Genomic DNA, 21,348 nt, shown 5'->3' on the forward strand with positions numbered 1-21,348 from the left:
TTTTTCCATTTTTCTTACTAGTTTGTTCATTCTATTTTATTTTTTGTTATTTATTTACCTTTTTATTTGATTTATTTCTATATTTATCTGTTTATTTATTTACCTTTTTTTTCTCTTTGCCTCCATTTGAGCTTCTAGCCGACGTTACTTTCACAGATTCGTTATGATGCTGGACATCAGTCACATTTCAATCAATTTTAAATATTGATGCAAAATATTTCACATTTAAGAGGGAAATTCCACATCTCGTTTGAAGTGTTGACATTAGCGTTTGTCGGTGTGTTGAGCTGCTTCTGCTTCACGCATTCATAAAATCCGTAAAAGCGACGATGATGATGAATATATAAAGCGGATTGGAGTAATCTGATTTTTTTTTTAGTACTGAGTCTCCATGTAAGCATCACAAAACAGCTCCTACACCCTGTTTATTCAGCTTCTGCGGCTCACAACAATCGTTTCATTCGTTTTATCTAAATGTGTCTGATGTGATCAAACCGATCAGCGACAAACCGCCGCAGCTTCGTTCAGAGCCAATCATTTAAGCCTCGGCCTCAAACATCTTCTTCCTCCCGTCCATGCCGGCTTTGTCTTCGATGTTTTTACGCCAGTCGCCAACGTCCCGCAGCTCTTTATCCTGAAACACCAAAATCGAGCAAAAATCTCAGCTGGACCGTCAAAGTTTCTCTGAAAATCACAGATCTGAACACACCATAACGGATCTGCTGATCCGACTCTCCGACGCCTCCTCACAGCTGATGATGAGGACTCAGTTAGGCTCAGTTTGGCGCCATTTTTTTAAAAACCGTTTTTCTTTTTTTCTTAAATCTCACATATGAAGTAGAAATAGAAGCTGTGAATCACAGCTGATGGAGCAAAAAATATGATATAATGTTTGTTGTGAAATACTACGACGGAGGATCAGGGCCATGTTAAATTTATTAAATTTTATTTTATTTAGTCTATATTTAACCAGGTTGGTCCCACTGAGATTAAAAATCTCCATTTCAATTTTTAAAAAAAAAATAAAGTCATAGTACGAGAAAAAAAACTTTTATATAATGAAAATAAAGTTGTTATATTATGAGATTAAATTTACAAAAAAAAAGTCACAATATTACGAGGTTGAACTTGTACGTTTAGGTGAAAAGTCAGAATATTATGTGATTAAACTCGTAATTTTATGAGAAATAAAGTTGCAGCTTGAGACTGGAGAGTAGGGTTACACAAATGATCAGAAGTGATGGATGAATGGTCAAAATTATGAGATAAAATGTTGGAATTATTAGATAAAAAGTGGAAAATAATCTTCAACTTTATTCCTCATAACAGGACAAGTTTAGTCTCATGAAATGCCATGGTTGGTGCCGCTGGATTCCTCAGGTCTTTGAGTCTCATGTGTATCATCACTCTAGCTTTAAAAATCAGCCTGCTGCAGCCCCTAAAAGACACGAATGTCGGCCGGTATCGCCGGAAATAAACGTGATTCGACCCTTAACTGCATCACGATTAACACATCAACACAGACGGCCCTAACCCCCCCCCCCCCCCAAAATCTTCTGTTTCTATTCAAATGTGCAGAAATTCAAAACAAAAGCAGGCGAATACAACACACTTACAAACCTTTACTCTTCTTATAGCTACTGTTTTGTCTCCTCCTCCTCACCTCCTCTTTCACCTCCTTCTTGACCTGCTTCAGGTTGGCCCTCAGGTCCAGGTTCACCGTGTGTTTGGAGCCCAGCAGAGCCTTCAGCATGGCGTCGGCAGACATGCGCACTTTCCTCAGGACGGGCTTCTTAAATTTGCCCATCAGGTCCTGAACTTTGATCTTCAGGTCGTCAATCTGGAAAGTGGAAATTATTCAAAGGTCACAATGGATGAAAATAAAGTCAGCTTCAGGGTTCCCACACATTTTCATGGACAACATCTCATTTCCATGACTTTTCAAGGAACCATATTTTTTTCCTTGGCCCACTTGCCCACCATTTTTCAAATATATAAGATTCAAACTCTATTTTAACATAACTTCAGCTTCCCAAATGATGTGTTGAAGGACCATCGAAAACTAAACTTTGCTTTGTTTCAATACGTAGTGTAATTTGGCCAATTTTTAAAGAAAGCTTGCCTTTCAAACACCTTTTCTTGGGGGGAAAAAAATCACCATTTTTTTTTCCAGTTTTGAATAAAAAATGAAAATGCCGAAAAAAATCAGAAGAAAAGAGAAATCACCAAACATTAATAATAATAATAATAAGAAAAAATCAAGTACTTTTAAAGAAAGATATTTGATATGAATTGAAATTGAATTGAATATGAATATGAATTTGATATTTTTTTAAAGAAAGATTTATTGATTAGGGTTTATTTATTTATTTTTTTAAGTAAGCAAAAAAGGTAAACAAGAATTACTAAAAAGAGCGCTGAAAATAAAAAATATTTTTATTTATTATATTTATTTTATTATAATATATATTATTATAAATGCAAAAAGAGTTTTCAGGACATTTTTAAAACTACTTTTAGGCCATATTCTTGGCAACTTTTCCTAATTTCTTTCAGTTTGGGGGACTTTTCTTGTTATGTTGGTCACTGCCTTCTGACAGAAATCAAACCGAGTCGTTCAGGTTTTCAAAGGGTCAAATAACTTCAGTATATCAGTAATTTCCTGACGTACCTCCTTGTTGGTTTTATGGACCTTCATGTCCAGGTCGTACCGCTCCTCGTCGATCACTTCGATCTTGTGGTGGATCTCTCTGCACAGCTCCTGAACACAAACATCAGTAACATCGTCACGACACCAGAATCACGGCGAATCGTCGCGCCGAGCTGAGAAGTGAATCACAGGACACACCTGCAGCTCCTGCATGGTCCTGGGCATGACCACACGAGGACAGTTCTCAGCCATGTACCTCGCCCTCTCCAGCTCTCGCTCCCGCTCCTCCTCCTCCAGTAAACCTTTGGCGATGGACAGCATCAAACTCTGCGAGACGACAGAAACGCAGTGAACATCTGTGGTTAACTCTTTGCAGCCAAAGGCATCTCTCTCGTCTTGTGACTGCAAAGATTTTTGTACGTTGCTGCTAGGGCTGGGGATATGGAAAAACGTCTTTAAACAATAATTTTTCACATCAGTCGATATCAATATATATCACGATACACATCAAATCACTATTTCTGTCGAGCTTGAAGGTTCCCTTTGACTCCTAAGTGAGATATGAAGATATCATCAGGTTAATTTTGGTTTAAATATGCATTTTCTGTCAGACATTGAACATGACAAATATACTGTAGAACAGGCGTCACCAACTGGAGGACCTATTCTACTAAAACTCACAGAGGTCCAGTTACTAAAATTTCCTCCTAGCAAAGGACCGAGCCACATACCTAAAATCAATATCACCATCAAACTTTCCAGCATTATATAAAAATGAAAAGCTCCATCTTAAACAAACTTCAGGTAAATTTCAGCACATTGTGCTGATAATAGGCCAACCTCTCCTGACTGCAGGACTCTGACTTCAGCTTCTATCAAACTTCTGTGCTATTAATCATTTTACTCAGGAATTAAAAACTTTTGAGTCGGCCTACTTCTCCTATAGCTGCCAACAGCCTGCCAACATTCACAGTTTCAGACACTTTGGTGCTGTGAGGAGAAGCTGTGCTCTGTGCGTCTGTCTCACTGCGCTGCTGTCGGACCATCAGCTGTTTGATCCGCCGTGATGAAAAGCTGTGGCTGTCAAACACTCAGCTGTTCTACAGTCAAAGTCCTTCACTGCATTTGGTTCTCCGCGGCGCTATTCTTATTATCATTGGCTGTTCGTGTTGTCTGTCAAAACATGGCTGGAATTCGTTCTATCGACATTCAATCGACAACGTCTCATATTTTTAATCGAGGAAAAGTTATACTGCAATTGATATCGTTTTCCTTTTATCGCCCAGCCCTAGTTGCTGCAAACATTTTTCATATGCACATTCCTAGGATTTTAGGATGTTTCTAAGATTTGAGGACATTTCTTGGTTTGCAGAACATTTATATGATTTTAGGATGTTTCTATGATTTAAGGACGTTTCTAGGATTTAGGCACAGATTTGGCCCGTAGAAGATGTAAAGGAATCTTTTACCTTCAGATGATGCTTGCGACTCGACGACATCTTTTTCCTGAAGAGTGTGAGAAAACATCCATTTGTTATGATGCATTTCTAATTAAATTATTATATAGTTTATATTGATAACAAACCCAGCATGCAATTTAACTATTTCTTAAAAAAAAAACCAACAACCCTGAAATCAATTAATTTTTAGAGGAAAAAGTTGGAAGCAGTTATTTTTTACTTATTTTCCAAAAAAATGCAAAAAGGTTTTTGGGACTCCTTCATGGACTAACTGTGATGACAGTTCAAAAATCACTTTAAAGATACGTGTGTTTTGTTTTGTTTTTCAATATAATATGTGGTTCTTCCAGTGGGATAATTCTATAAATATTAAAACATTCTGTAAAAGTTTGACGTGGATGTGGCATTTAGAAATGTTGCTGTGTTTGTGATTAAAAAATGAAATAAAATTGAACATATGGATGAAAGAGGCCCAGAATTACTCACTCTGACATCTTGGCGTTTGTTTGGCTTCAAAGCCTGCAGAAAAAAACCAAAAAACATCTTAAAATATTGTAAAAGTAAAAATGTCAGAAAAAAAGAAAAGTCATTAAGTGCACAGCTGAAACAAACACGGGAACATGAAACCAGGTGAAGGTGGGGTCACACCGAAGAGGAATTCCTCTTTAAGAAATAATAACTCCACTTAGAGGAAACGGGACACCGAGCATCGGAAAAACATCTCGTCTATATTAGGACAAGGATCTGGAGTCCCCAGTTGTCCCCCCCGGGCATCCCTGTCATCAAAGATCTGTCTTCTGGAAGATTATCAGAAAACACCGGACACCTCCTCTGTTAGTTCAAACATCTCGGACATGACTGAGACGGGATACGACTTCTCTGAAAATAGAGACAGTCCAGAACAGTCCAGAACAGTCCAGATCAACCATCCGTCCGCCCAAACCGAAAACTGAAGGCTCTGCCATCTTTGTCAAAATGTCTTAAATACTGCAATATTTTCTCCGCCATGATGTAGAGTCAGTAAACACAAGGGGTGTTGACGTCATGTTTTCTTTTAACAATGATTATCTGCCAAAACTGTTACGGAGTTTGATCAATTTTTTCTTTTAAAAAACAGTCAATCTATATTTTAACCCTTTGAAATGTGGATCAGCATCATTTTTCTGCTGCTGCTTTCAGACGCCTTCACAAGCATTTTAACCTTTGAGCAACATGGTTTGTTTGCTTTTTTTAAAAACATAGGGGAAAAAAGGCAATGAGCAGCCTGGCAAGAACTGATCCGCAAATTGCAAGTAATATGTATATTTAGAAATTTATTTTTAAAAATGCTAGGAATAAAAATTCAGAGAACCAAATTCATAATTATTATAATTACATATTTAAAATTATTATTTTCAAATTATTATTTAACACTGAAACCTGGAGAATGTCGAGAGAACTATATTCATAAATGTATATTTAAAGTTTTAAATCAACAGAAAAAAATATTAATTTAATTTTTAGCACTTTTTCAGGTAACTTTGTTTTTTTATTTTTTTGCTTATTGTCATATTGTTTTTTTTTTTATTGTTGTTGTTGTTTTACTTTTAATTATTATCTTGATAATTTTTGGACCATTTCTTGAGGAGCTCATTGCCATCTTCCCATAATTTTGGAAGAAATCAAGCTTATTAGAAGCTAATGGGTTTAAGGCTGTAATAGTTGATTATATATAGTCATATTTGCTTTAACTGTTGCTCTATTAGGAAATGTTCCACCATTTGCAGAAAATCAGTAGATTTAGAAAATTAATTTTAAAAAAGCTAGAGGAAATGTCTGTAGAAAAAGATGTTTAAAATTATGTTACAGAATTTCTTGCTTATTTTTTGTAATTTCTTCTCTGATGCTCATTGCCTTCTTCCCATGATTTGAAAGAAATCAAACAAATTTTCTCTATATTTCCACAACATCACTCACTGTCCCAATATCAGTTGAAACCGCTGAATGATTTCAGTGGAGACCGCTGGTGATTAGCAAGCCAGTGGAATACAAACATGCACTAACATGCAGAGAAGCTCGTATCACGACACAAAGACCTGAAGCGCGACTTCATTCTCCGCAATATCGTCACATACGTGTTACACATGTAATAGTGTTTTGCTGCTAATAATGCCCTGAATATCCCATAAAGCTTCTTTAAAGATACACTCCCTGAACTTTTGCAGAAGCAGAAAACAGTCACTTTCCCAAATTTCCTGATCAACACCGATGTTCAGAAACTCAACCAAGTTCACAATGAAATTTTTAAACATTAACAATGAACTTTTGATGGAGTCGGGGGGCAATGTCTCAAAATCAGAGAAAATATTGTCCAAAAGACCATCAGCTCAGTCCAGATCACAGCTTCACACACAACAGAAGAAATTAGACAAAAATGAGCCAGAACACGACATTTTTAGTGATTTTCTTCTTTTCTTTTTTGTGGGCCATATAGAAAATTTTAAAATTTTTGGCAATTTTGCTTAATTTTTAGGGGTTGCTTTTATTGAAAACTTTAATATAGAATGTAGAAAACATAAAAAAAGAAAAAAAACAAGGGTTTGGAAGCCAAGTTTTCTTTAAAAAAATGTAGCTTTTCTTTTTCCTTTTTTAAGGATATATATGTATACATATATATATATATATATATATATTTGAGGGAGAGAGACAATCATGATCTTTTTCTTAAATATCGATGTTGTAATGATATTGCAATGATATTCAATAATAATACTTTCATATTATGCTCACAAAATGAGGATTATGATAAATAATTAGTTACAATATGGATATTATGACTAAGTGGGCACAGGGAAATAATAAAACAGCTTGGATAGTGGCTTTGGTAAGTTCAGAAAGAGCCTTTACAAACAGGAAAACACAACACACACGTTACCATATCTTAACTCTAAGACAATAGCTATTCTCAAATCACAATACTGATAAAATATCAAATCATTGCCCAGACTTGAAGACCATTTTATAAATCCAAGCCATCAGCCTGAGCTCTGACACGTTAAATCTATTCCAACAGTTGGTGGTGACAGCGATAAACACTGGGACTATCGCTTTCCAACTCCAGAGACCATTTACAACAACACACCTCATCATGCTTCACTTAACACCTGCAGCATCGACCGCTTCAACCCCAAAAATGAACCGATTAACATCAAAAACTGGACATCATCACCATCATGCCACCGTTTCACCAACCTGTCGATAACAGTTTTAAACATCCAAAAACAGCTAAAAGAAAACAAACTAAAACTTCAAAATCAAATCTGTGCAAAAGCAAGAAAAGAGAGAAGCTTTCTCACCACAGAAACCGAGCGGAGCGACAGATTTGGGAAGCAGCTCCGTTTTGGCATTATAAGTTGGTATATATTGCATTCCCCAAAGGCAGAGGAAACCCCAGCTTTCTGTTTATGGAAGTCGATTTTCTCACAGACCAATGGGCTCACCATCACGTGAAATATTATATCTGACCCCCCCTTCACCCTCCTATCTCCTCCCTATCTGACCATTATAAATATAACCCTTTCCCTCTAGATTGTTTCATTACATTATTCCCCAAATGACCCCCCCAAAAGGTGCTCGAGAGCCTGGAGGTGACAACAAAGAAAAGCAGAGCGGAGATCATATAATCTGACTCAATATACAGATTATTAACATTGATGAACGCTGTGTGAAGCGTGGCATGATAACAGAAACCGGCGAGCGGCAGTGATGAAAGTTGAAGGGATGGCAGCTGGGAGGGAGTTTCAGGGCGATCATTTCAGAAACACAAGCTAAATGGATGCTATTAAGAAGCTGTTAACAGAAGCCCAGAGAGAGAGAGGAGGAGGAGGAAAGTGAGAGGAGGGAAACTTTCTGACGAAGATCACACAGGATTTTCTGTGCAGGAGGCGGGTTTGTAACCATGGCGATGGATGTTCAAAACATTAGCAGCTTTATTTCTACAGCAGCCACCGCACTCTGCGTCATTATTTCAATCCAAGGCCCCATAGGCGTGTTATGGAGCCATGATGGAGCATGAGCGATAAACAACGATAAATACGTTCTTTCCGAGGAGCACATGGAGGCAGCATGAGGGATGATTGATTTTTCGACAGTCAGAAATGTAGCAAAGAGTAAAAAAAAGTTTATAAACATGCAACAAATATATAGAATAAACAAAAATATAAACATGTATAAAGAACATAAATAATAAACCAAACAAAATGAAACAATACTGCTGCACCCTGACAAAAGACGAAAGATAAACCTGTTTTACTTTAAAGTGACGCAGCAAAGATCTAAATACAGCTGTTATTAATATTATTATATTACACGAAAAGCATTCGCTGTGGTGTTTCTCTAAGAGTGGGGAGAGCCGGACAGACGGAGGTCAGTCATGGCTGCTGGTGACAGACGAGCTGCAGCATGTGAAGCCGCGAATAAATAAATGATGAGAAAAATAATTCTTAAACCAACATCCCCTCTAACACAGCTCATCACGGAGTCAAAGCTTAATTACACTGGAAAATGTGACGTGTGCCTGCTGCTTGTACGAGGGATCTTTTTGCTCTGAGCAATATTTTTCCATTTATCATCAGACATTCAATGAGGCACCAAAAGCACTTTTCTTTACTTTAATACGGTCATTAATTTTTCATTAAATTTAGAAGTCCTCATCTGTAGAATTCACAAACTAAACACTGACGTCATCTTCTTCCTTAATCACTTTCAAAACTCATTCAAAAAAGTGCATATATCTAAATGAATTAACTATATGCAGTGCAACTCTTGCACACTTAAATTATTTATAGCATTTTCTTTTTCCATTTTTTAAATTTATTTTTTCTTGATTTTTGTTCTATTTTTAATTTACTAGGTTTTAATGACTTGTTGATTTGAAATTCACTTTGTAGTTTTACTATTTAATATTTAAATTGTTAAATTTGTGCAAATAAACCAAACTTAACAGTTACTGCTGCACTTTTGAATTGTCAGCTGGTGAGTCTACAGGATGTTTGTGATGATGTTTGTGGTTTTTACACGTGTTTCAATGCATAAATTGTTTGGTCAGTAGTTTGATGCAAAGTGTTTTTTAGGACTATTGGAGGACAACTGCTGGAGCGATTTTAGTTAGTTTTTCAAAGCGTTCCACCCCTGCCCAGGACTAAATCCATCAAATCCTGTACCAAAGACGCGTTGAGGGGACAAAACCAAAAATAGAAAGAACAGATGTCACCTAACAAAGTGGATAACAAATTACAGCGATGACAGAGTTAAATCTGAACTCTGCAGCTCTCTGATACTGATTTGAGGGTACTGAGCTATTTCCACTTACAAAAATAAGGTAAAATTCATGATTCATGATTTCTTCCTAAAAAAAGCATCAAACTAATACCCATAACATAGAATAGAGTACATTTAACAAGTTAAAGTTCCCTTAAACATTTACTTACCAAACAAGCAGCTCCTCTGATGTCTCTGTGTCAGCATCGTCCCAGAAAACACCTGCACCTGCAATCTGGACACAAAACCACGAGACTGCATCTGTCTGCTGCATCATTTCAAACATCTGACTTCACTTTCATTTTTTTAACGATCACTTTGGTACCACGAGCTCTGTTCCACGTACTGCAGTTAACTGTAAAGACGAGTACGCTCAAAGTATTTTACTGCGTCTGAAACATGTTTAACCCTTTAGGGCTCACTTTACTATCACACACACTCTGCGCACAAAATGTGCTTCTCGAAATCAAGCTTTAAAAAATATTACACATAAATATTATTTTCTACTTTCATTTAGTTATTTTTTTAAACCAAAATCAGTCCTAATCATAAATATCTGTTCATTTTCAGAATTTTAACCCCTAAATTCTAGGTTTTTGTCATGATGCCACTTTGATTTTAGATGAAAAAAAAAATTAATTATTTTCCATATACTACATGCTATGTAGATTATTATTTGACTATCAGGCCTGGGACGTGATTAGCAGCAACATTGATAGTTTTACATTATTTTTTATGCAATGTCAAATATTCACATTCATACCGCTCTGCAAACAAATTGTGCTTCTCAAAATCAGGCTATAAAAATATTATTCCTTCATATGATTTTCTACTTTGAGTTCATTTTTTTAATCCAACATGAGTCCTAATATCATTATCAAATGTGAATTAACTTTCAGAATTTTAACCTTTTGAAGGCAAGGTTTTTGTCAAGATGCCACTATGTTTAAGAAATGAATGTATGTAAAAAATTAATTATTTTCAATATAATAAAAGCTGAGATTTTTTTGTTGCTGATGACAGTCTGGGGATACGTCAATGATGAGCAGCAACGCGGATTGTGGCAGTGCACCGTGTGGAAATAGCACGTATTTTCTCAGTATGTCAAATATAGTAAAAATGATGTTATCAAATTACATATCCCAAGTCCAAAATGACGCCCAGAAATAATACAAGTCGTGTTTTTCTGCTCTGATGGCTGTGGGATCAAAAATGTCAGTTTGAATGGGTTTCAATGGAGCATTTTTGACCTTAACAGTCTGAATGTAACTATTTAGTTTCCACAGTGTATTTTAGACTTATTGTAGGAGCTGAGCTGGAAATTCACTGATTAAACAAAAATACAATATCTTGACAAAATGTATGCCATCTGCATGAACACAGCCAAAATGATCAAAAATGGAGTATGAAAAAGCGAGTAAAATGCGCCAAACAGTCACCAAGGGTTAATGAAGTATCCTGTTTTGTACTTTTACTGCTTTGTCCTGCGCGGTCGGTTCGCTAAGTCATCACCAAAACAGCAGTTCAGTACATCCTTTTTTTTTTTTTAATATTTCAACAGTACAAATTATATCCGACTTACGAAACATGACATGAGAAATACATCGCTTCACATTTCTGAATATCATATTCATTGAGAACATTCTGGGCCACTGAGAAATTACCTGAGTGAACGAGTTAAGAAAACCTATTCAGTTTGATATGACCTTGCCTTGGAGCACGGAAAAACAAAAATATGCTGATACTGTTTACTACGGTGCCTCGCATGAACATGTCGAGAAATATATCGGTTTCTTTAGTCTTATCACCGCCTGCATTAGTAAAACACCGGTACTGTGTGACTAGCAAATATATTACAGCAAAGACCACTTCACAAAAATGTCATGTTCCTACTTTTTCTTTTTTTTTGCTCAAAATAAAACACCAAAAATATCCCACATTTTACATATCCAGAGGAGTTCAAGTCATACAAAGTGTGCAAATGTCACCGTACGGTCACAAGACGACTCCAAATGAAGGCACCATACTTTCAGCTTCCACTCCTCCCACACTGCTGGGGGTTAATGTCACGAATATTCGAAATATCCTGTACAACTGATTCTCACTGAGGCTGCCCGTGAACTCAAAACACATCAAAATAAAAATAAAAAAATCCAATTAAATCATAATTTCAGTATTTGCATGATCTTTATGGTCCAAAGGTTTTGTCACGCGCTTAATATCATGATGTTCAAAATTATTAGATTCAGAATTTTTTTTAACATTAGGGATAAAAAACAAATGTTAGGGAAAGACTATAATTAACATAACTACATATTTCAAATTGTTACATCATTTTAATTTTTAAGCATTATTTAAAGTCCTGTTTGCCATGTTGCTTTTTTTTTAAACTTTCATTTTAATTTTTTTGTTTTGTTGTTTTTCTAATTTTCAGGGTTTTGCTTTTTTTTGGGTCATTTCCTCATATCTCACTCAGTGCCTTCTTCCCATGATTTTGAAAGCTAAGGAAGTTAGGAAAAAGTCAGGGAAAGACTATATTATAATTAGCACACTACATATATAAAAAAAATATGTTAAAACAAAATTATTAGAACTTTTAAGCACTTTTCCCAGGTAATTTCCTTTTTTTTCAATTTTTCAGGTAATTTGCTTATACCTTTTCACCAATTTGTTGCAATTTTTTTAAATAGCACCCTCCAAAACATAAAAATTGCATTTTCAATTATTATCCCTATGCAATTATAACAGCATGACAAGCCATGATAGTATTTGCAAAGAGTCTGATGCATAAAATCAATCTCTCCTATTAGAGTACAGGCTCAAGAGCTAACCTTACTAGCAGCTAATAACAGCATCCCACAAGTTAACCCTTAGAAACCGGGATCAACATCATTTTTTGCGCTATGTTCAGATGCCTTTTACAAGCTCTTTGACCCTTTAAAAACTGAGAAAATTAGGGGGAAAAAAATGACCAATATGGTGACAAATATCCTACAAATTTCTAACTTTTTGTTTTTTAAAGAGGGCAGGAAAAAATAGGCAACAATATCTAAAAAACTATATTTTTAATAATTTATAAAAATTAAAAATAAATCCATTTCATTATTATTTTCTGCTTTTTCTTTTCTTTTTCACTTTTGCTTATTTTCAGGCAATTTTCTTCTAACTTTTCTACGATTTTTTGCTCATTTTAAGTTGCTTGTTGCCTTCACACTGCATTTAAAAATAAAACATTTTGCTTAGGTTTGAAAGGGTTAAAAAAAATATAAAAATCTTTGTCATTATCCCTTTCTGTTCTCTAGCCGCCATCCGAACAGCATCGCTCTTGTTCTGCATCAAGTTCTTATTTAAAAAGGGGGTTTACCTTCTAACTGTGAGGAAAAACATTATCTCAACTCAGAGCCCTACGATCCTCTTCACCTCCAGACTCATGCTGCTCTGTCTCACCGCCATTATTTGGCACCATGGCTGCTCTCACCTGGACAAACAAAAATAAAGCAGGATGAGTTTAGAGTTGAGATAATCTGGTGTAAAAAAAACAAAACACAACTAACATGTCATTTTCAAACAATTCACTACAGATAGCTGAAGTTTAAAAAAAAAAAAAAACATCCAATGTGAGGATTTGCCGATCTCATGTTTTATATTAATCTAAGTTGAACATTTTGGGGTTTGGGGCTTTTGAAGATACCTCATTAACTGTGAGGGCCATTTTTTTCCTATTTTCTGTCATTCTCTTCACCAAGATACTGAATATGTCATGAAAAAAATAATAAATCGTCTAGTCAGCACTGGTTATGTGTGACCAAAAATCAGCTGTATAAAAAGAAACATGTTTGTATACAGAAAAGTCTAAGACTAAAAAAAAGGATTATGGTCTGAATGAAGCGTGTATTTTTGGGTGGCGGGCCCACACATCAAAAAAAAAAAAAAAAAAGTAAACTCAGATGATCAGGGATATCATAAAAAAACATGTAAACACTTTAATTGTACCAGCTATCCTAATAAGCTTGTAAACATCTTCCTTGTGTGAAATGTCATGAGCCATACTCCCAAAATAACAATAATTCAAACAATATTAAAATCAAAGGCAATAATTAGCATGTTGGACAACCCTGTGAGTAGTGCAAAATCATCTCTTGCAGTGTAAACCCTGGATCGCAGTTCAGTGGCACGACACTATAATACTGATAATCCACAGAGATGCACGTCAACCCAGCGTCACTGCATACACTAAAGTTCAAATTCACAAAGCAACAGTCTGAGCACCACCGAAGAGATTTAACCAAACAAACTGTGGCTGAAAATGGGGCTACAGTCTTCCTCACAGAGGACAGGTTCGGCCGTTCACCTTCCAGCGACGATGACCTCGGAAAACACACACACATAAAAAAAGAAAAAATGGCGTGAAAAGGTCACAGAAGAGAAGCAGATTTAAAATGTGTGTCCGTGTGCAAAGTTCCCTCCTGCGATAGAAGCAGAGTAACCAGTGATGTAATCCTGTCAGTGGCGATCGATCCGACGGTAACTAATCACATGTGCGTCCTCCAATCTTCAGAGTGTCAGCAGCAAAGTTGCCGCTTTGTTTCATCAGGAAAACAGCTCCTTTTTTTGTTTTTTTTGTTTTACCCACCGACCACAACGGCTAGTACATCCACACGACCATTTTACCAGCAAGATAGATTTTTAGGAAGAAAAACAAAGCTCCAAACAAATGGTGGACAGTTACTTGCTTCAGATCTTTGCAGACTGTGTCAAAACTCATCAAACTGTTCACACCTGGCATCAGAAATATTTGTAAAATGTATCTCTGGTGAGAGCTTGTGTCAGTTTTACTTAAAATTTTTGTTTTTTATCTGTGAGGTCCGTAAAACTGCATGTAAAACGGTATTCAGCATCAATAGGAATACAGCCAGAGAGGAAGGTTAGGCTGTGTGATAACTCACTTAAGAAGAAGATCTTTATTTAAGATACAAACTCAAAGGTGCTCTGAGCTGTTTTTGATCATGTGGTGCTACGGAGCCATGTTTTGAAGAATAGGTCCTTGTTTTATTTCCACACAGTGACACTAGGAGGGTTCCCGTTACAGATTTGCGCAAAACTTATGCGATATTTTTCAGAATGTCGATAAAATGCAATTGCGAGATGACTGCTTTTCTCCTCTGGTGATAACATTTCAAGAAGCATAGCGATGGATGTTCAGAACATTAACAGCTTTATTTCTATTGCGGCTAACCGCACTAGCTGTCTTTATTTCCAATCCAAGGCCACGTAGGCGTTTTATGGAGCCATCATGGAAAGACAAGCCCCTTATACGTAGGACCAACTGGATTTGTGGATTCAAAACTTCCGGATGATCCGCTCAACTTCCTCAGAGTTATGTGATGCAATAACAGCTCAATAACTTGTAGCTCCTGCTGCATCATGAGGGAGCCAGTTCCTACTGACAAGCACATAGCCATAGCATCATGTGACCTAGAAAAACGAGATAATTTTTGTTAAGTTTTTACTGACTATTTGAAGGCAGACTACATTTATGTGGGCATTTACGACTATAACACTTATTTTGTTGTAATTATGTATTCTTGAATTTAATAAGAACATTATCTCAATATTTTTGTCAAGAATATTGTTATCGGAAACCCTGAAATATGATATTACTTTACAGCCATATTGCCCATCTCCACTGGATATATTTCCTAACCTTAGGTGCTAACATAGGCTGTATATAAAGATGGACAACATGAGTTCACCCAAAGTGAATCGTTGGGAGTCAGTGTCGCCCCCTGGTGTTTCCCAAAGATGGTTTCTGTCACCGAAGGTAGTTCTCGTTATTCTGATGTTTGTGCAAGTGTTTGTTTATATTTTAAGTACTGATTTAATTCTACAAAAAGGGGATTTTCCGCCATGATTGACAGCTGGGACGGGACAGATGTTTTGGCAGGAGCTCCCCCACCACGGATATCGCCACTGCGCAGACTCTGGCTCCGAATTATGTCACCAGCGCACAATGGCAGCAACCTCATCCGGGATATTTTAGCTTTACTTAAACATGGTGGGGGGAAGTGGGGACTCATCATCAATCTTTTTATACAGTCTGTGGGTGCTACACACACAGCTCACAAAGACGCATTTTAGTGCCAGGTGTGAACGGGGTCGCAGACTAACCTCATGAGTAACCTCCCACCCTGTGCTGGAATGACATCAATAATCTCCTGAGATCTCCCGTTTAGAAATTCCCCTGATATAAAACACCACTACGATGGCATGGCACAGAACTGAAGCAGGACTATATCAACTATACAGCCAACACGATCACATCGTTATACCGAGAGAAGCCGAGTATATTACAGTGAAGTCTATTGCGTCTACTGTTGTGAGAGGGGGGATCGGCGTCACAGCCAGGTCACATTTACAGGTTTGAAGAGGAAATACATCAAATTCCTAACTTTTACGACCACTGAACTCAGGTGGGGACGATAACATCCAGGTGATCAGTCTACAAGGGAGAGTACAGCTGCCCTGGGTTGTCATGAGGAAAATATCTAACACCGTGGGAGGGTGGAGGAATAAAGAGAGCAGCGGCCGAGCACGCTGGGAATCAGGTCCACGCCACTCTGCGGGAGATGGCCTGTTTGAAGCACTCGGGGTCGACGTTGCCTCCGGGCCGCAGCGCCCTCTCCAGGCTCACCAGCACGTTTTGGTGGCACTCCCTGATGTTGACCGGGTACTTGGCCCTCAGGAGCTCGTAGGCGGCGATCAGCCTCATGTTTTGTTTCACCATCAGGTATTGGATGATGCACGTCGGCGCCAGAGAGAAGCCATCGCGACAGTGGACCAGGACGCGCTTCCTCTTCTCAGTGGAGGCGTCGATGCATTCGTTGATGTCCTCGAAGCAGCGCTGCTTCAGCGCAGGGCCGTCACCCAGAGCGTCCGGCACATCTCCGATGTCCACCTTGAGGCGGGACCAGCTGTGGCGGGCGCCGCGGGAGCAGGTGCACGGTATAAGGATGAGGCTGGGGCCCGGTTCTCCCGGCACACTGCTCATGTCAATGATGCTGTCAATGTTGTTGCGGCACAGGGTGCGCCCGTTGTACGCCGCATTCAGGTTGCCGACATAGATGTAGTCCGTCACCTTAGAGATGACGGGTTCAGAGTACTGGAAGTGTTCAGGGCCGCTGGGTTTGGGCTCAGGTGTATCCGGGCCCCTGGCACCTGCCGGCCCCGTGGCGGCTCTCCTGCTGTAGTTACGCAGCTTTTTCGAGCCTGAGCGGGAGGGTGGGTTGGAGTCGGACTCGGAGCTGCTGTTCCAGGGCGGAGAGAAGAGAGAAAAGCGGCTGGAGGATTTGCTCTTGTTGAGGATCTCCACTGGGCTGGACAGGCCCGAGCTGGACGCTGTGGTGGACGCTGAGGCGCAGAAGAGAGACGCTCGCTCCAGAGATCCTGTGCTGCTGGCTGCTCCCGCACTGTGGGCCTGCTCCATCTGCAACAAACACACACGCCCGACATGTACGCAACTGAGTTTCTCACGCTTCATGATCCAGTCGTGACAGTTTAATGACCCAGCAGTCAAAATGTCACAGTTATCTGAAGTTAATTATGGCACAGTTTTGCGTTCCACTTTTAGGAGCATGGAGTGAGCTCGTAAATAACTGCTTGGACAGGCGAGAAATCTTACACAGAGTTATGTCCTCCAATAACATTCAAATAAATTACCAAGGCATGTACTTTAACCCTTAGGGACTGTTTGGTGCATTTTACGTGCTTTTCATTCCTCTTATTTTGATCATTTTGGCTATTCTCATGCATATGGAAGAGTCCGCTCTGAGTCCTAGTCATAACGTCAAATATTCATTAATTTTCAGACTTTTAAACCTTTTTTTTAAACCTATTTTTGGGGCTTTAATTGCCTTTAATGGACAGGACAGTTTAAGCATGAAAGGGAGAGAGAGTGAGGGGGCGACATGCAGTAAAGGGTCGAGGCCGAAATTGAACCCGCGGTCGCTGTGGCGAGGATACAACCAGGTGCCCCAGACTTTCAGGCCTTCAAATGTCAGTTTTTTGTCAGTTTTTGTCTATTACAGCCTAGAATACATCAATAATTAACAGCAACATTAATTTTTATACTTTATCATTTAGTGTCAAATATTACACTCATACTGCTGTGCACACAAAACATGCTTTTTAAAATCAGGCTATAAAAAATATTATTTTCTGCTTTCGGTGAGTTTATTTTTTTAACCAACGTCAGTCCTAATCATAAATATCAAATATTCATTATTTTCAGAATTTGAATCCTCGAAATGCGAGGTTTTTATCATGATGTCACAATGTTTTTAGATTGAAAAAAAAAAACCAAAACTGAATTATTTTCAATATACTAGATGCAAAGTAGATTTTTTTCAACTATCACAGTCTGGGATATGTCAGTGATTAGCAGCAACACTGATTGTGACAGTGCACTCAGTAGAAATAGGACATTTTTTCTCCATATGCCAAATATGGTAAAAATGACGCAATCAGGTGCAAAACAGTAAAAATTACAAATTGCATTGCAAAAATTGCAGTTTTTAATTGGTTTCAATGGTGAATTTGTACTCCAGCGGGATTTTAAACTTTTCTATGAACTTTTTATTATGTCTATCTTTTTTTTCCAATAGTTACATGTTTTGCTCAGTTTAGTCCTGCTGAGGACCAAACAGGAGCTCAGCGACAGATGTGTTTGGACATACCTGAGCTTTGAGGTTGTTCTTCCACTCCTGTGTCTCCAGAGCTTTGAAGCGTCCGCTGCTGTCGGAGGAGACCGACATGCAGAGGGGCCGGTGAGCCCTGGGGGGGAGCTGGGGGGTAAGGGCCACAGGGACGGGCCTCCCATCGACGTGCTCGCTCCTACTCATCATCAGATTTGGACAAGAGCCTGCGTCACACAGGAAAGACAGGTCCAACATCAACAGCCAACACACAGATCATCTGTTCTTGGTGGATCAATCAGTAAAAAATGATCAGCCTTAATTTTCTACAGTTACATACAATATTTAACCCTTGCTTGTTTAGGACAACATTTTGCCAAATTTGGAAAACAGCTGTAAAAATGTATAAACTTAATTGATATTAAGCCATTTACATTACAGCGACGACACTCACTGGGCCTGACTTTATAGGTTCTTGACCCTTTGAAACTGGAGCAAACTGGCTTGTTTTCTTCAAAAAAACAAAAACAAACAGGGGAGCAACAAGCATCTTAACAAGAAATTACCCATATATTAACAAGAAATGAGTAAAAAGCTACAACAAAATTACCAGATAATAAGAGGAAAAATATTATTAAATATTGTTTTGCTTTTTTACTGTATCATAATTTTAGATATACAATTAACAGATTTTTTATACAGTTTTCTATTTTTTTGATAATATCTAATTCATTAGATAGCTCATTTTTAGATACGATTTTTTAAGTCACCTTTTATAACTTTTTTTGAGCCCCAGGGTTGTGGGACATTTCTTGCCAAGTTGCTCATTATATCTTTCATGTGTATCAGAAAGAAATCAAACCGATTTCTAGGTTTCTGAGGTTTAAATGCTTGCCCATCACACTGAATGCAGCGAAAGAAAACTGATGTCAATCCAGGTGTTAAAGTGTTCGTATAGAAAATATAGCTTAAAATATTATATTACACAAGCCAGTCATTTTAGACCTAAATCATGTCTTTACAAGTTTGGTTAAGTTGCAGCTGGAAATTACAGGTGTCTTTGTACAGCGTGAGCCACAATTAGAAACTTTTATTATCCATCAGTATCTTTCCGCTTATTATCTTTTTGGAAAGTCCCTTTGTATCTATGGCAACTGTCAAACAAACAATTATATCAAAACTCTCTATAGTTAAAGGCAGACATTTAACACCTGAGTGCACTGTTATACAACATCATCAGCAATCAAGAATTAAGTACAACAAAATGCAAATGACAGAAAATTTTATGCTCAGCTCTGTGACTTGAATGTAATACATGAGAGGCACAAGCTGGCATGAAACCATCAAGTTGGCGTCTCCCGTAAAATTATTCTTTAAAATACTCTGACACAGATCTCACAGGCCTCAGATAATGCTGAATTTAATCGCTTTATGTCTACAGCTGTCGATATGGAGACGGATTTGTCTCGATTTTTTTTTTGTGAGGACATCAACAATCCCTGTGTGCATGTTTTGAGACCATCGAAGAAAAAAAATCCTAAATCCTAGACATGTCCTAAAATCCTTAAAACATCCTAAAATTTGAGAAACTTCCTAGAATCCTAGAAACATCCCCAAATCTGAGCAATGTCCTAAAATCTGAGAAACTTCCTTAAGTCCTTTTAACAACCTAAATTTTCAAAATCTGTTAAATTCCTAGAAACATCCTAAAGTCATTGAAATATCCTAGAAATGTCCTAAAACCTTTGAGATATCCTGAAATCCTAGACACATCCTAAAATCCTAGAGACATCCAGAAATCCTAGAAATGTTCTGATATCCTAGAAACATCCTAAAACTTCAATTTAGAGTCCCAAAAACCAGGACGTTTTTATTCTGTATGCCACTTAGGCAATGGACACAGGATAATTGTACTAGGAGAACTATTATTTTGTAAGATGTGCTTTCTTGTACTATTTATTTATATTTATATTAATTGTTGTCTCAACTGCCTGTTTGCACTATTTTGTCTTGTGTATTGTACATTTGTGTTTTTAATGTTGTATAAATTTCCACTGAGGTGGACAACAAAGTCTATCTATCTTTCTATCTAAAATCCTAGAAATATTCTAGAAATCCTTGAAATGTCCTATAATCTATGAAAAAAATCTCCAATAAACGTCCTACAATCTAAGAAATGTCCTAAATTAAGTGGTTATCAGTTGTTTGTTTTTGATGCCATAGTGAATTTTACCTACCAGCACATTCTGAGCGGGTGATGGACTGAATCTGCAGTTTGTTTTGGGTTTTCAACAGGCTGTGGAGAGTTCGCACTATACCTGCGGATAGAGAGGTCACCTTGCAGTCAGCGTGCATGGAGAGATTTAGGATTATTTACATTTTGGAGAGAGGAGCATCAGTCTCACCGATTCTGCCATTCTGCTTGCAGAGCACCTTTTTATCCAGCAGTTTGTGTGCGCTCAGGTCTTTCTTCCACTCTTCCTCGGCTTCCATGTTCTGCCTCCTGCTGACAGAGGCACAAAAACCCGGCTCAGGCGGCCCGTCATCTTTGGCAAGCCGAGCGACGGTTCAGCTCCATCGGACAGACATCACTCAGCGGCTCGTAGACTCGCACTGCTGCTAGCAGAAGTTAGCCGCTAACGGGCAGGCTAACCCCAGCCCGGCTAGCTCACTGAGTGTGAGTCATGATGTCGGGCTGGAGGAGGCGCTAACTGTCGGTTATTTCTGCCCCGAGGGGAGACGTGAGGCCGCGGCGAACTGAAGCACACACACCGGAGGACGGAGCGAGCATGACGACTCAAGCAGATGTGCGTTAAATGTTAGCTGCTAGCGAGCTAACTAGCCGCCGCTGGTTAGCATAACCGCCCGCCGCTGCTCTGCGGGCACGCGGCTCACTGCGCGTGCACACCGACTACCGCCGCATCTCGAGTCCCGTTAAACACAAACACAGCGCCGGTTAACGTCGCGGAAAAATACCCCAGGACAGTTTTTATTTACCGGAGCTCCGGTGACCAGCCGTCCGGCTAGCAAACGGCTTCAGCAGCATCGCCACCGTGAGCGCGAGCCCGACCCCCTGCCGCGCGGACTCAATGCGGTTTGAGAAGATGAGCTTTTCCCCCTGATCTGAGCCTTCCAGGTTGTATTAAACCTCAATTAAATCTATTAAAACACTCAGGTAAAAAGTTATTAACACGGAATGAGATATGGCTCGAAATTAGGACTTTTAGGTTAGTATGATAAAAGTAGAATT

At 38.4% G+C, this 21,348-nt stretch overlaps 2 protein-coding genes across 2 annotated transcripts; both read right to left on the reverse strand.

Annotated features, from left to right (window-relative positions):
* Positions 1-412: 412 nt before the first annotated feature.
* Positions 413-12,813, reverse strand: LOC121956907 (troponin I, fast skeletal muscle). The gene is made up of 8 exons (XM_042505342.2): positions 12,773-12,813; positions 9,579-9,643; positions 4,597-4,629; positions 4,120-4,156; positions 2,849-2,977; positions 2,672-2,761; positions 1,664-1,840; positions 413-634 (listed from the first exon to the last, which is right to left on the reverse strand). The coding sequence occupies exons 3-8, from the start codon at positions 4,602-4,604 to the stop codon at positions 539-541; spliced, it is 537 nt and encodes a 178-aa protein (XP_042361276.1). The 5' UTR covers positions 4,605-4,629; positions 9,579-9,643; positions 12,773-12,813; the 3' UTR covers positions 413-538.
* On the reverse strand, positions 4,596-21,220 carry LOC121956890 (uncharacterized). The gene is made up of 6 exons (XM_042505319.2): positions 20,504-21,220; positions 20,336-20,416; positions 18,141-18,325; positions 12,773-16,891; positions 9,579-9,643; positions 4,596-4,629 (listed from the first exon to the last, which is right to left on the reverse strand). The coding sequence occupies exons 1-4, from the start codon at positions 20,589-20,591 to the stop codon at positions 16,010-16,012; spliced, it is 1,236 nt and encodes a 411-aa protein (XP_042361253.1). The 5' UTR covers positions 20,592-21,220; the 3' UTR covers positions 4,596-4,629; positions 9,579-9,643; positions 12,773-16,009.
* Between the last annotated feature and the right edge of the window lie 128 nt (positions 21,221-21,348).

Source organism: Plectropomus leopardus, chromosome 7 (genome assembly GCF_026936395.1).
Source record: "Plectropomus leopardus strain MGB_pleo_1.0 chromosome 7, ASM2693639v1, whole genome shotgun sequence".
Classification (NCBI taxonomy): Eukaryota; Metazoa; Chordata; class Actinopteri; order Perciformes; family Serranidae; genus Plectropomus; species Plectropomus leopardus.

Excerpts from the sequence above, each read along its gene's own strand:
- LOC121956907 (XM_042505342.2), bottom strand. Across the intron at positions 2,762-2,848 it reads GGACCATGCAGGAGCTGCAG|GAGCTGTGCAGAGAGATCCA; the intron begins GTGTGTCCTGTG and ends GTTTGTGTTCAG. Across the intron at positions 635-1,663 it reads AGAAGGAGGTGAAAGAGGAG|GATAAAGAGCTGCGGGACGT; the intron begins GTGAGGAGGAGG and ends TTGGTGTTTCAG.
- LOC121956890 (XM_042505319.2), bottom strand. The coding sequence starts at position 20,591 with ATGGAAGCCGAGGAAGAGTGGAAGAAAGACCTGAGCGCACACAAACTG. Across the intron at positions 20,417-20,503 it reads CAAGCAGAATGGCAGAATCG|GTATAGTGCGAACTCTCCAC; the intron begins GTGAGACTGATG and ends CTCTATCCGCAG. Across the intron at positions 18,326-20,335 it reads CACCCGCTCAGAATGTGCTG|GCTCTTGTCCAAATCTGATG; the intron begins GTAGGTAAAATT and ends TGTGTGACGCAG.